This window comes from Chinchilla lanigera, unplaced genomic scaffold, assembly GCF_000276665.1.
Source record: "Chinchilla lanigera isolate Chin_1 unplaced genomic scaffold, ChiLan1.0 scaffold00049, whole genome shotgun sequence".
NCBI classification, from domain to species: Eukaryota; Metazoa; Chordata; class Mammalia; order Rodentia; family Chinchillidae; genus Chinchilla; species Chinchilla lanigera.
In genome coordinates, this window is record NW_004955450.1 from 5,761,229 (window position 1) to 5,774,454 (window position 13,226).

The following is a 13,226-nucleotide window of genomic DNA, read 5'->3' on the forward strand; positions in this document are numbered from 1 at the left end:
CGCGCGGGGGAGGCAGGCAGGCACGGGCGCGTCTGCACCTTGACGCCGCCGTTGCAGCTGCGAGAGCAGGCGGACCAGGGCCCCCAGGCGCCCCACACGCCAGGGGCGCCGCCGCCTTCGTCCTCGGGGCTGCCCTCCTCCGCCATCCGCTGCGGGACCTGCGGGGACAGAGGCCGGTTAGAGAAGCAGGACCCGGACAGAGGACTGGAGCTGCGGGGCTGGCGCATCTTCCCGGGGTTGGGGTGGGGGGGAGACATGGAGCAGGTGCAGGGGCGTGCTTCTCGCTCCAGCACTCGGGAGGCTGAGGCAGGAGGATCGCTGCCAGTTCCAAGCGAGTTTGGGCTAAATAGTGAGTTCAAGACCAACCTCGACTACATAGCGTGACCCTGTTTCAAAAAATGAAAAGCAAAATCAAAAGACTGAGGTGACAAAAGACTCTGCAGGCAGAGTTATAGTCGTCTTTACGCCAACTTGGTCATAAAATAGAATTTTAATCTATATCTGTATCTATAGACACATATGAAGGGGCCCACAAAGCCAGAAGAGCCTAGGCCCTAGGAAAGCCCCAGTGTAGCCCTGACTTTGGGTGCTGCGGCACTGATGGCCGGCATCCCTCCTATCTTCCAACTCAGGCCAGAGAGCTGGACTTGTTTCTCTGCAGGGAAGGTGAGCCCCTTGTCCCCCTGTGGCAGAGGCAGTGACATCACAGTTTACAGCCCGGCCGCCTGCGGTCACATCCCTGCCACCACTTCCTAGCAGCGCGCCCGGGAAGTTTCGCAGCCTCTCTCAGGCCACCGCGTTGCATGGAGGGAAGCCCTGGTACCCACCTTTCCACGGGCAGTGAGAGTCTTAGATGAGCTCATTCATGCCACAGCAGAGAGCTTGGCCCCGAACACTCGGTGCTAACACCTTGGCGGTGTTCCTGCTTCCATGGGAATCAGGAGAGATGGATAATGTCTCTCTGGAGAGACTCATTCAGATAACTGGCCTTTTCACAGAGACCCACAGCACTGTGCTGTATGCCCGGCACTGAGTTAGGTGCTGAGGACAGAGACAAAGGCACCCAGGTACAGACAAGCGGTCTGGACCCACAGCAGAGGCCCCCGAGGCCAGTACAGTGCTGGGGAGGGCCGGCTTGGGGGAGCCGGCAAGCCGCAGAGGAGGGAGGGATCGACAGTCCTCACTGTCATTACTCAGGCTCGAATCTGATGCCAGCTTATGCATAACCTAGGAGTCCTGGTTACTATCTCATGCTACAGAAGGTAACCCGAGGCTCGGAGACATCCTGTGACCGGGCCAGGCACCTGGCCACAGCAGGGTCCTCACGCAGATGTCCCCTGCTCCGAATCTGTGCACATCTGGTCCTTTTGCTCTTGTCCCAGAAGACAGCTGCTCCTGCCTGCCCAGAGCCGCTCTTCCAGCGTCCATCCTCTCCTGGGAGCCTGAGCAGTTCTGTGACTTTCCTTGTGTTGTGTGTTTTCCCACCAAACCGTGGACTTAGAGCTGCAGTGCAAAAATGCTTCTAGATTATCTTCACTTTGTTTTTTTTTTTTTTTTTTTTTTTTAATGTTGGCTTTGGGCACCACTGTGTGGGCCAAGAGCTCTGAGACCTTGACACCACCTTCCTTTGAGAAGTCTAGTGCCCAGAGTGGTCTTCTATTGCTTCAGCTGGGTTCTGGAAGGTTTAGTGAATGATCAGGGCAGAAGGGAGAGTGAGCCTAGGGAGCCCAGGAAGCAAGCAAGTGTCCACTGAAGGGATAAAGGGCTGCTCCAAGCTAAGTCCGTGGCAATCTAGAGCCGCCCTTGCATAGCCAGACATGGGTGGACCCAGCTGGAGATAGGGGCAGAGCGAGCACAAGGCAGATGTGAGTGTCTTCTGGGCCACTGCTGACCACAGTCCCTGAGGCTGCCATTCTGACCTCAGCCAGGTCACATGAACTTACTCAGTAGATCCAGACGGTGGGCATCTTCGAGAGAGGTGCATTCCTGCTTCTAAATACAAGATAAGACAGGGCAGGGTGGTGCACACCTGTAATCCCAGCACTCGGGAGGCTGAGGCAGGAGGATTGCTGCCAATGTGAGGCCAGCCTGGACTACATAGAAAGACCCAGTCTCAAAAAAACAAAAAATAATAACACAAAACAAACACTATGTTTATTCTTTCTTCTCTTCTCTGATCTACTCTTGATTTATTAATACTGAAGTAATGGGTGGCTGGGGAAAAAAATGTGCCTTATCAGGTCTTCAACTATAAAGTCTATACTTGAGTGTGTTGAATGGGGTACATGGTGGTGGCCCTCTCTAAAGATCTTTCCACACACTGACTCCCTGAATTCATATGACCATATTTGGCAAAGGGCCCTTCGAGATGTAATTAAGTTAAGGATCTTGAGATCATCTTAAATTATACAGTGGTCCCTATATCCTTTTAATTGTCTTTCTTCTTGTTGTTTGAGACAGGGTCCCACTCTGTAGTCTTGCTATGTAGTTCAGGCTGGCCTTGAACTCGCTATGTAGCCCAGGCTGGCCTCAAACTTGCGGTGATCCTCCTGCCTCAGCCTCTGACAGTTAGGGTTAGAGGCGTGCACCACTGTGCCCGGCTCCTAAATCCTTATAAGACAGACACTGAGAAGAAGACAGTCTGACCACCATAACAGAGACTGCAGTGATGGATCCACGAGCTGAGGAATGTCTGGGGCCACCAGAAGCTCAAAGAGGCAATGAAGGATTCTCCCCCAGGAATTTTGGAAAGAACCTGGCTCTGGCGATGTGTTGGTTTGAATGGCTGGCCTCCCAGACTGCACGGGGAATGCATCTCTGTTTTTCTAAACCACCATATTTGCAGTAGTTTTTTGAAATAATAGAGTGTGTTGGACCCTTGGGCCAAGGGAGGAAAGGGACCAGCACTGGGCAGTCCCCATCAGGTTCCATGCCAGGCACTGTGCAGACAGCACCTATGCTTATGCACCAGCTCCATGGCGGAGGCAGCCCTGGTACTAGGTCACACTCGCCAGAGCTCTTCAGTGCCCTCTCGGCCACCCTGGCAGGTTGCTGTTATTTTGTTCCTTTTACAGAGTGGAAAATGAGGCCCCAAGAGCTGCAACTTGCCATGATTCCAGGCCAATGCGAAGCATAAACACCACTAAAATTGAGCTCTTTACCCTGGATCACGTAGGGTTATTTTTTATTGTTGTGTTGTTTTGTTTTTCTGCAGCATGCCACATCCCTGCCTGTGCTATTGGTGGAAAACTGCAGGGTGAAAATGAGTAGGAATAAACCCCTTTCAATAGTTGTTCTAGTGGCAGGATAATTGAGAAACTTGAAGAAAGGTGGAAATATGTTTCTGGCACATTTGGGGATTCAAGTTATCCTCTACCTCCTGATCTCTCAGTAACAGAGATAACCAAGACACTGTCTGTAATATTTGGATTAGACATGCAGCTATTCTAAAAACCCCACTTCCTAGAACTAATCCCTCCCCTAATTTAGTCTCCTATTGCCAACTTGAGCAGGGTCCCTGGAGAAAGAGAACATGAAACCACATTCCATCCTATTCTATTCATAAGAATTCTCTAATTTATAGTTCAATTATGGTGAGTGATTTGAAATTCCAGCAGAGTCCCCATGGTGGGAATCCAACCGCAGACTCCAGAACTGTATTTTTATAGTACGTAGCCAGAAACAAAGGGGATAAAAGGCAGCAAAACTGAAAAGGAAGGAAGAAGGAAGGAAGGAGGAAAAACAGGAAGGGAGAAAGAATAAATCAAAGGAAAAGCAAGGGGAGATGTTATGGATTGAATGGGTGTGTCCCCCCCCCCACAATTCCAACGCTGAAGCCCTAACATTCAGGATCATAGTATTTGCAGATGGAGCTTTTGGAAGGTTATGAGATTTAGATGGGGTCATGAAGGTTACACCCCAATGAAGGAATCAGTGTCCTAAGGAAAGGAAGAGAAACCGGGTTCTCCTCCCCTCTTCTTCCTCCCCCCTTTTCCCTCCTTCTCTTTCTCTTACCCTCTCTCTGTCTGTTTTCCCCAACCTCACCATCACCAGACATAGGAAGGAAATAGCCCTCTACAAGCCAGGAGGAGAGTCCTCACTGGGGAACCAAATCAGCTCGCACCTTGACATTGGACTTCCTGGCCTCCAGCACCATGTGAAATTCCTGCTGCTGAAGCCACCCTGTCTGAGATGTTTCGTTACAGCAGCTGGAGGAGACTAACACATACAACAGGAAAACAAATAACAATACGTGAGAACTGTTTCACCTTATATAGAATAAAATAAATACTAACTAGAATGCCAAAATTCCATTTTAAACCCATTATATTGGCAAAAATTACCAAGTTTGGTAACACTGATGGGCAAGAATATTCTCCACTGATGAAGATCTAAACTGGGGCAATTTCTTTGAAGGGAACTTTGTCATCCCTGACAAAATTTCAAATGAACAGGCACTTTAGCTCAGCAGCTCTACTTTTAGTAGTTTGTCCTATAGATACACTCAAAACCATATTTGAAGTTTTATACATAAAGCTTTATATCACATCATTATCTGTAAGAAGAACTACAAAGCCTGGAAACAACCTAAATATCCGTGAATAGGAGCTCAGCTACTGAAATCTAATCTGTCCATAGGATGGAATACAATCTATCAGTCAGAAGGAGGTAGACTTGTATCCATTACAGTGGACAATCCTCCATAATGTATTAGCTAGTTAAAAACAAAACAAGAAATAAGTAGTTGAAGAGAATGAACCTACTTGCAGACATTGGTTTTCAGCATTTGGTTGAAACAAAAGAAATGTTTACTTTTGATCTACAACAATACAATTTCATATAATTCATAATTTCATATGATTGATCCTAATATGAGCAGGTCTGTGATCCTGGCATCCCAAAGAAGCCAACTAGAAAATCTTTTACTATCAAATAGGATGGCACGAATGAAATAGCAGAGAGCTTCGTGGTCATCAGCCAGCCAGCCCGCTTCCACCACCTTCCTGTAACCAGCTGGTGCCCCTGGGTATCATGTCACCAGCTTGGGGCAGCTGGCAAGCCAGGCCCGTTAGCAGATGTTCAACAGAGGACACCCACACACACCCCATTTATTCAGTGCAGAACCTGGGCTGACCAAAAGGCTAATTGCTTTAGACACATTATCTAATTTAACCTTCAGAATAGCCACATGAGGAAGTTCTTACCATCCTCCTTGTACATTTGAAAACTCAAGGCTTCCAGAGAACAGTTCTCAAAGTTGGTAAAATCCCTACCAGTCCATGAGCTCCCAGGACACTTCCTGTAGAGATTTTTAGCAGTGACCAGAAGTATGTTAACAGTGGTTATGATTTTGTGCTGTTCACATGTGAACAGAAGGTCACTAAAATTGGAGTGACAATTTTTAAAAGAAATTGTACACATAGACTAGTAAGCCCTAAGAAAACTGAGGGTAAACTCCCTTACACGATTAGGGAAAATAAACAACATTATGAAAAACAATACGCAGATGCAGGGAAAGGACCAGATCATGAAGTGTGTATGTGATCTCTATGAAACTACGATCCTCCACTGAAAGGAAGGCAGAGACCGGTTGAAGGATTACGCTAAGACAGAGATACAGAGCACAAGTGAAACATCCTCTGTTGGCCTCAACTGCTCTAATGCAAACCCTAAGCCAGATACAAGGTTCAATTCAAAGGTTCTTATTTCCATCTCAGACATGTAGTCATGAAGATACACAGCAGCTGTGTGCACTGATGGATGAACCATGGGCTTTGAAAATACATTCAGGACACAAAATAATGCCCTCCCTCAGTGAGGTCGGGTGGGTGGAATGTAATAACTACACTGGGTGTGTAACATACCATGGTTCGTTCTGCATGGACAGAGGAGCAAGACCTCCATTTTGTCCCTTCATTGGGAGGAGGTACGTGACCAGTCAAAAGTTGTATAATGTGCAAGAAGCAGGCCTGGGACCAAACTGGTGCTCTTTTCCCTCTGCTGGGGGTTTCCAGGCTAGGGACAGAGAAGGTGATAAGAGAATCAAAAGCAGAACTTGTTGGAGCATGCACAGCCCTTCCCTCAGAAAGTAGAATGTGCAGGTCAGGATGGGGTGGGGAGTATTTTGGATAGAATCCTCCAAACTCCTAAGGTCCCTTTCTTCTTTTAAAAACCTACTGCAGGATATCATGGTGCTCCTCTAAACTCTCACCAAGGGGCCATAAACCAGAGAGCAGGAGAAAGGGATGGCATTCAGGTGAGTGAGGCACAGGGTGATCACGTTTCCATTTGACTTGGGCTGTGCCAAAGAAAAGGCTGTGACAGTGCTGAGGAAAAACTGAAATCTTCTCAAGGATTTTGGTCTCGGAGCTGGATGCTGCAACTGACAACACTTTGGAATCAGTTATATGGCAGAGTTAGATAATGTTAGGCAGGGATGGGATACATCCATGTGAAAATGGGTATGTAGGGCAGCGTGGTAATTGTTCCCCTTCCCTTGGGCTGTTGAGGTAATCACCTCTCTAGGTTGGTAACGTATCTTTGGGAATGTACTCCAGGGCTCCTGCTAGCTGAAGCCAAGGTAGGCAAAGTAGGTGAAGCAGACACTTCCTCCCTGGAATCTGTATGTCTGGCAGAGTGACCAAGGGACCGTGGCTTTGGTTCCTTTCCTCAACAGCATCTCCCCTGACTCCACGGTTCATGCTGTTGCTTTCCGGTTTGTTCTCTTCCCACCTGCTCCCCAGACTCATTCTGACAAATTCCCACTGCTTTGTTACATTCTGTTGCCTGTAGTAAATAACGCAAAATGTTATCTACATGATCAGAGATATAATAACGTACATACAAAACATGGTGACCAACATAATGTAAAATAAGCTGGCTCTGCCTTTGCTGTCAGACTAGGAGGAGGAAAACATAGCCATCAGCAGGATCTAAGGTGAGGAGCAGTAGCTGGTCTGGATCTGGAATGGGTCTCAAAATGAAGACAGAGGGCTGGGGATATAGCTCAGTGGCACGGTGCCTGACTTGCAAGCATGAGGTCATGAGTTCGACTCCCGGTACCACCAAAAAAAAGAAGAGAGGCCAGGGCTGGCAGAGATGTTGGAGGGAAAAGCTGACCAGAGGCAGAGTGACCAGAGAACTGAGGCTCTGTGAACTGCTCTGGGGCTGAGGTGGTAGGAGGGTCTCGAGACAGACAATGGGCCATCTCAGGGAAGAACAGGAGTGACCATCAGAACAACTGTGGCTGTGTTGTATTTTATCACAACCCTTTTCAGGGGAGTAGAATGCATAGGACCACACTGAAAGATGGTCAAATAAGTGAGAGCTTAATGGCTCAAGGAAACATCATCATATTGGAAAAAAAATGCAGTGCCACATAGAGTCTTGTAATACAATATGAAGTGAGAAATGTCAAAGAACAAACTTGAAACTCCACTGCAGCTCGAAATTACAGTCATGTAAAGATTCCCTAAGCCAATGAGCAAAGTCTGGAAAGAGACTTGGAAAAACAAAAACATCTGATCTGTTACTGAAGCTGAGCCCAGGATAAGTTTTCTGGTAATTTGAAAAATTTCAGTCTTGGTTACAATACTGCTTGCTCAATAAATAAAAACATATAGATTAAAGGAAGAGAGATTCAAAACAGATTGTGAGCAATGGGAGACATAAAGGAAATCAGGAGGTGATCGGTGGTAGTCCTAGTCCCAGAAAGCCCTAGGAATGGCTCACCCCTGCCAAGGAAGCCCATCACTAGACTTAGCTTCAAATGTCTTTAATGGATTTGGTTTTGGTACTAATGTGAAATCATGTAAGATTTCACTGGTTTCTAATTCTCTTTCTCCAAAATTAAGCCTACCATCTGTTCTTCATTGAAAACCAGTCCCATGTAAAGTCTGACATGCTAAAAGGCTCATCCTAGAGGGGACTGGAAAAAGTAAGTTTGGTTTTAGCCACATAACCAACTAAACACCCTGAAGCAAACGTTACAATAATACACCTTGGAGTTGAAGCCAGGAGAGCATAGGTTGGAAAAGTTAAGAGCAAAGGAAGACAGGAGGGTAGGGCTGGCAGCCCGGCAAGGACATGTGTCACCTGGGACCAGAGCAGGAGCCGGGGAGTCCATGTATCTGGATGGACAATCTCTGTCAAACCAGACCTCCAGCAAGGAGCACCGCTGTAGTTTCCTTTGATGTCGGTGATTCATATGAATCACCCATCCTGATACAACACAGGGCCAGAGGGCAAGGCAAAAACCCCACAGGTAGGGAACACTGGAATAAGCCCCACCCAGCACTGCTATGGTAATGACTCATGCAAATAAGTTCTAAAAGGCATTTCAGGTACACTTAAAAGAATTCATTTGCATAATAGCCCAAATAAATGAGTGCGGCAGAAGAGAAAGGGAAATGAGGAAAGGAAAAGGCTAAGCCTTAAGGAAAACATGAGTCACACATAGCCGTTAGGCACCTGTGAGGTAGGGTGCTCTGCCAGTGGCAGCTCTGAGTACCATACCCTAAGGCTCTCTCCATTCTTGTGTTGGCCCAGTGGGCAAACCCATGCAGAGGCAGCCAATGACCTCAGACACACAGGCTCCGCCACCCTCAGCACCTATATGCTGTCCAAGATGCACCCCAAGCCAAACGCCCAGCTCCGCCTACTTCTCCTGTGTGCCATGTGTCCTAAGGTGTGGTCCCCAAGGCAACTTGCAACTGAGTCTACCTCACAAATCCTGAGAAATGCAGATTCCTGTCTCCTACACCTTTTCCATAATGGAAAAAAACCTCAGGGCCAGGACCCTTGTTGCATTTTCAACAAGCTCCCCAGTGATTTGAATGCATCCTCCAGGTTGAGAATCACCTGGTGAGACTAAGAAAGTACTAAACTGAGCTCACCCTGCAGGCTTTGGGCCTCCACCCTAGGTTGGTATTTTCTTACCTCTTATACTGTGGTCATACCATCTTATTACCTTCAAGTTTCCTATGTTGGGAGCTAACCCTTCTACTTCTGCCTTTCTTTTTTTAATTTTTTTTTTTCTTTTTGAGACAGGGTCTCGCTATGCAGTCCAGATTGGCCAAGTTCACTTTGTAGCCCAGGCTGGCCTCAAACTTGCAGCGATCCTCCTGCCTCAGCCTTCCGAGTGCTGGGATTACAGGCATGTACCACCACTCCTGGCTTTATTTATTTCCGCCTTTCAAGTTTAGGCCAACTCACAGACTATCATAGGAGACAGAAAACATCCATGAAATGAAACCTGTTCAACATGGTGCCTACATCAGCAGATTCAACTGTGAAACAAAAGAGGCATAGCGGCGAACAGCAGAGATAGAAAGATGAATGAAGCAGGAAGAGCGGACTCCTGGGAAACTCAGGGCTGGACCCTTCCTTCTGGTCCCGAGGCTACTCTTACTCACTTTGAAATTGGGGACCAGGGAGTCTGAAGTTCTGAACCTCAATTTCTATATGCATAAAATGAGCTGGACTGGCTCGGTGGAGGCCCAGGCCCCCCTTCCAGTGCTAACCAGCTCTGATTTTTCCTGGAAGACATTAACATTCCTTGCCATGTATTGATCTACTTGAAGCATCACGAGAAAGAGGTGATCCCGACTTGTGCCCAGAAGTCCCCTGCCCACAAGGAAGAGGCTGTGAGTGCAGATCTTCCCTGAACAGCGAAAGGAGGCCAGGACGCCACAAAACCCAAAGTCAGGGCCCGGCCAAAATGATGCAATGAGGTAAATATTTGGATGTGATCTGCCTAATTGGAAACACTCCCTCCTCCCGAAATTGACCTGACTCTTGCATCAGCCGCGTGGAACTGAGTCCACCCAGGGTTGCTGCACTTAACTCAGGAAACAGAAGCTGGTATTTCCAGGCAGTGCCTGGCTGTGTGAGTCCCTTGGGTCCCATGCTCTAGACAGCAACTGCTTTTCTGTAGCCCAAACCAACTGGGACAGTAATGCACAAAAGAGAGTGACCCTGGGAATCAGCAACCTGCCAGACGAAGATTCTGCCTGGCGATTGGGCCCTTGGCATCTGGGTCAATATTTCACACTGAAGTCACAGGCCTCAGCAGGATATCAGAAGAAAAGCAAGTCAGATGCATTGTGCTGGGACTTGTCAGAATTCAGAGCAGGAGAACAAAGCACAAACTAGGTGTTCAATAAACACTTGTCAGTGAGCAAGGCTGCAAAAGGATTGAGATGGACCCTGCCTGCATTTCCTGCCTCTGCCTTTCTTTTGACCATTTAGGTCTCCTCAAGCCACCAACACCTTTTTCTTAAAAACCCCACCCTACTGCATTACTGTTTTGTTAAATAGTGTCTCTGAGGTTCTCACTCTCCAAAGGATGAAATCCGAACTTGTTTGCCATAGTGTTGTAAACCTGGTCTTAGCCTTCTTTCCCAGCTTCAACTCTACCACCACTCCCTCACACTACACACACACACACTCACACACACACACACTCAAAAAATGCACACAAAGTAGGACATGCCCTTCACCCCGGCTGTGCTCTCTTTGCTTCTGCCCGTGAAGAGAACTTTCCCATCCACATGGAATGGTCTCTCTCTGTTTCTCCAGGGACATCATGTACACCTTTTCCATCGCAGCTACCACCTGGAGCTATAATTATCTTTGGACACAACCGTCTCCCCCTCGACACTATCAAGTCCCCAGGGCAGGGGATTCTGACTTACTTTATGTTCCACCCACTGTCTAATAAGATCTCATCCCCAATCTGTCACACGGCAGGCCCTCAGGAAATACTGGACGGCTGGGTGGATGGATGGATGACAAATTTGCCAACTGCTCTCTCGGTCCCTTCACCATCTGTCTGCAAAGTGTCACCTACCTCCTTTCCCCCCTAACAGCACATGCCATGGTTGCTCAGCCACTTGGCTGGTGACCTATGGTGTTTCTTCTGTTTCCTCATGCATAAATGACAAGAAGGGCAAGACAAATGACAACACTAACTCATTAAGGTAATTCGCCCTGTACTGGACCTTCTGACTACCCCTTGTTGGTTGAAACTTTCTTTTCCCTTGACTTCCAGGCCACCGTGCTCTCTTGGTTCTCCTCCTAAACTTTAGGCTGTCTCTTTGCTGGCTTCTGTTTGTCTGTTTGCCCATTAGGTTGGAGTTTCATTCTTGGTCTCCTACTTTTTTCATCCAAATCTCCATTCAGGGAAAGCCGTGTAGCACAGCAATGGTCTGCATGCTGATCTCTCCCCTGTTAACGGGGAGCCACAGACTCCCTCCCAAGCATCAGACTTATATTCCCCACAACCAACTAGATCTACCCACCAAGGTGAGCTGTGAGCTTTTCACACTAAATCTGTCACCTAGCCAGGACCTGAACACCTGCTCCATCTCCAAGCCCATTCAGATTCCTCCAATTGGAATAGAATCCTGCCAGTTTTACCTCAGAAATATCCCTGGGCTCTTCCCTTTTTTCCCATTCCCACAGCCCATGGTTTGGTCAAGGCCTCACTCTTGCGTTTTTTCCTGGGTTGTATCCACCCAATCATACCACCACCTTCCTGGCTTCAAGAACTCTATTCTTAAAAATCACAGCATCCAAGTTCTGCATTTGTTCTGTACTCCCTTCTGCCTCCGTGACTGAATCCAGTTGCCCAGGCCCTTCGCTCTTTGGTCACTACTTTCCCTGCAGCCTCTGCTGCCGGCACTGCCCTGTTCTTAACTTTTACCCAAGGATGCCAACCAAGCCTTACCACTGTATGCTGGAGACCCATGTCACTAGCCTGGGAATTCCTCTCTCCCCTTAGCCTTACTCCTGCGCATCCTTCAAGACTTACTGATCGTAACTACGGAAACATGCACTCCCTTTGCAGACTTCCCCAACTGAGAATAACTTTACCCTCTTCTAGGGATCCACAGCATTTTGGGCACCCTCCCTATATCACACTATGATCGCTGTTTTTGTGTCTCATACCTCAAATTGTGAGACAAAACGGCTACAAATTTCTTATGCATATTGCTCTTACTCAAATAGAGATGGAAAACAAACTACAAATGAAGTAAGTACAAAATTAAAAACCATTAAAATCAAATTAATAATATTAATGTAATATGGCAGTTAATGAAATGATGCAGACTATATAGACAGTGTTGGGTGTGACTGTACGATGTACGGAATGTTTTAGTTTTCACCTGTTGACTTGATTCTTCTGGGTCTGAACACCATGGACTATCATTTGAGGGTTTTTGTTTTCTTATTTTTTTTTTTTGCCCTTTGAAAAATGAGCTTGTTTTAAAGCACCAGTTCATTTTTGTGAAGGTTGATGTATAAGAATTGTAGAGTCCAAAATGATGCTTAATGGGAAAGTCCTCTACTATTTACTATACCTACTGCCAGTCAGTGGTTGTAAGGGAGGTCACAAGAAACGGGATGTATGCAATGCAGCTGAAAGGGCGACAGCTCTGACATCTACAAGACAAGGTCTTTGGAGACTGGTACCTCACCTGGTTTCACAACATCTCCACCTTTGGGTAGATTAAAAATCTGTGCAATCTTTTCTCACTGAAATGGAGCTGTCCAATTAATGCATTATTATTCAGATTATCCAAATAGAGTTATATTGATATTTTCAAGTTATCATCAAAATGAAAATAATACACTAAAAAAAAAAATCAGTTTTGCAGACCACCTACAGTATGCCCAAGGCTCCAAGGATTATGAGTCCTCAGGTTCCAAGACAGTTTTAATTCTTTAAAATTACAGCTGGGGCTCAGAGCCAGGATTTGAACCCAGGGTTGACTGATTCCAATACCTAGATTCCTCTCTCTGCCCTACAGTATTTAATTCTCAAGGCTACTATGATGCTGGATATAAAAGGACTCGATAGACAACAAAGTTCTACACCATTGTTAGTTTAGAGCTTAGATAGTTTATGTATATAAAAGAAAAATAGAAAATATTTTATAAAAGTATAAAAATATTTTCATCTGATTTAAATTTATATTTTTTATACATTATATGTTTTGCAAAATGCAATGAATATTTAAAGAGATATAATTATGTTCGTTCTGCCCATGCATTTAGCAGCTGGCACACAAACCTGAAACATTTGATATGTTCCACTGAGAGTGCAGGCCTTGGGGTGCAGATAAATAGAAAACCAGGGGCTCTCCAGCCAAGAGAAAGATAGTGCTTATCAGAGCCCAGGTGCTAGTGCAATGCTGAAAACTCTGCTTGCTTGGGAGGCCCAG

The 13,226-nt window shown here is 46.5% G+C and overlaps 1 protein-coding gene across 1 annotated transcript in view; it reads right to left on the reverse strand.

The window, feature by feature from the left end:
* Positions 1 to 13,226, reverse strand: part of Thsd4 (thrombospondin, type I, domain containing 4) — a gene marked incomplete in the record, with an annotated part of 530,583 nt that overhangs the window by 464,559 nt on the left and 52,798 nt on the right. Inside the window, 1 exon segment of the mRNA XM_013518949.1 lies at positions 1 to 158. Within this exon segment, the coding sequence (XP_013374403.1) occupies positions 1 to 158 (158 nt within the window).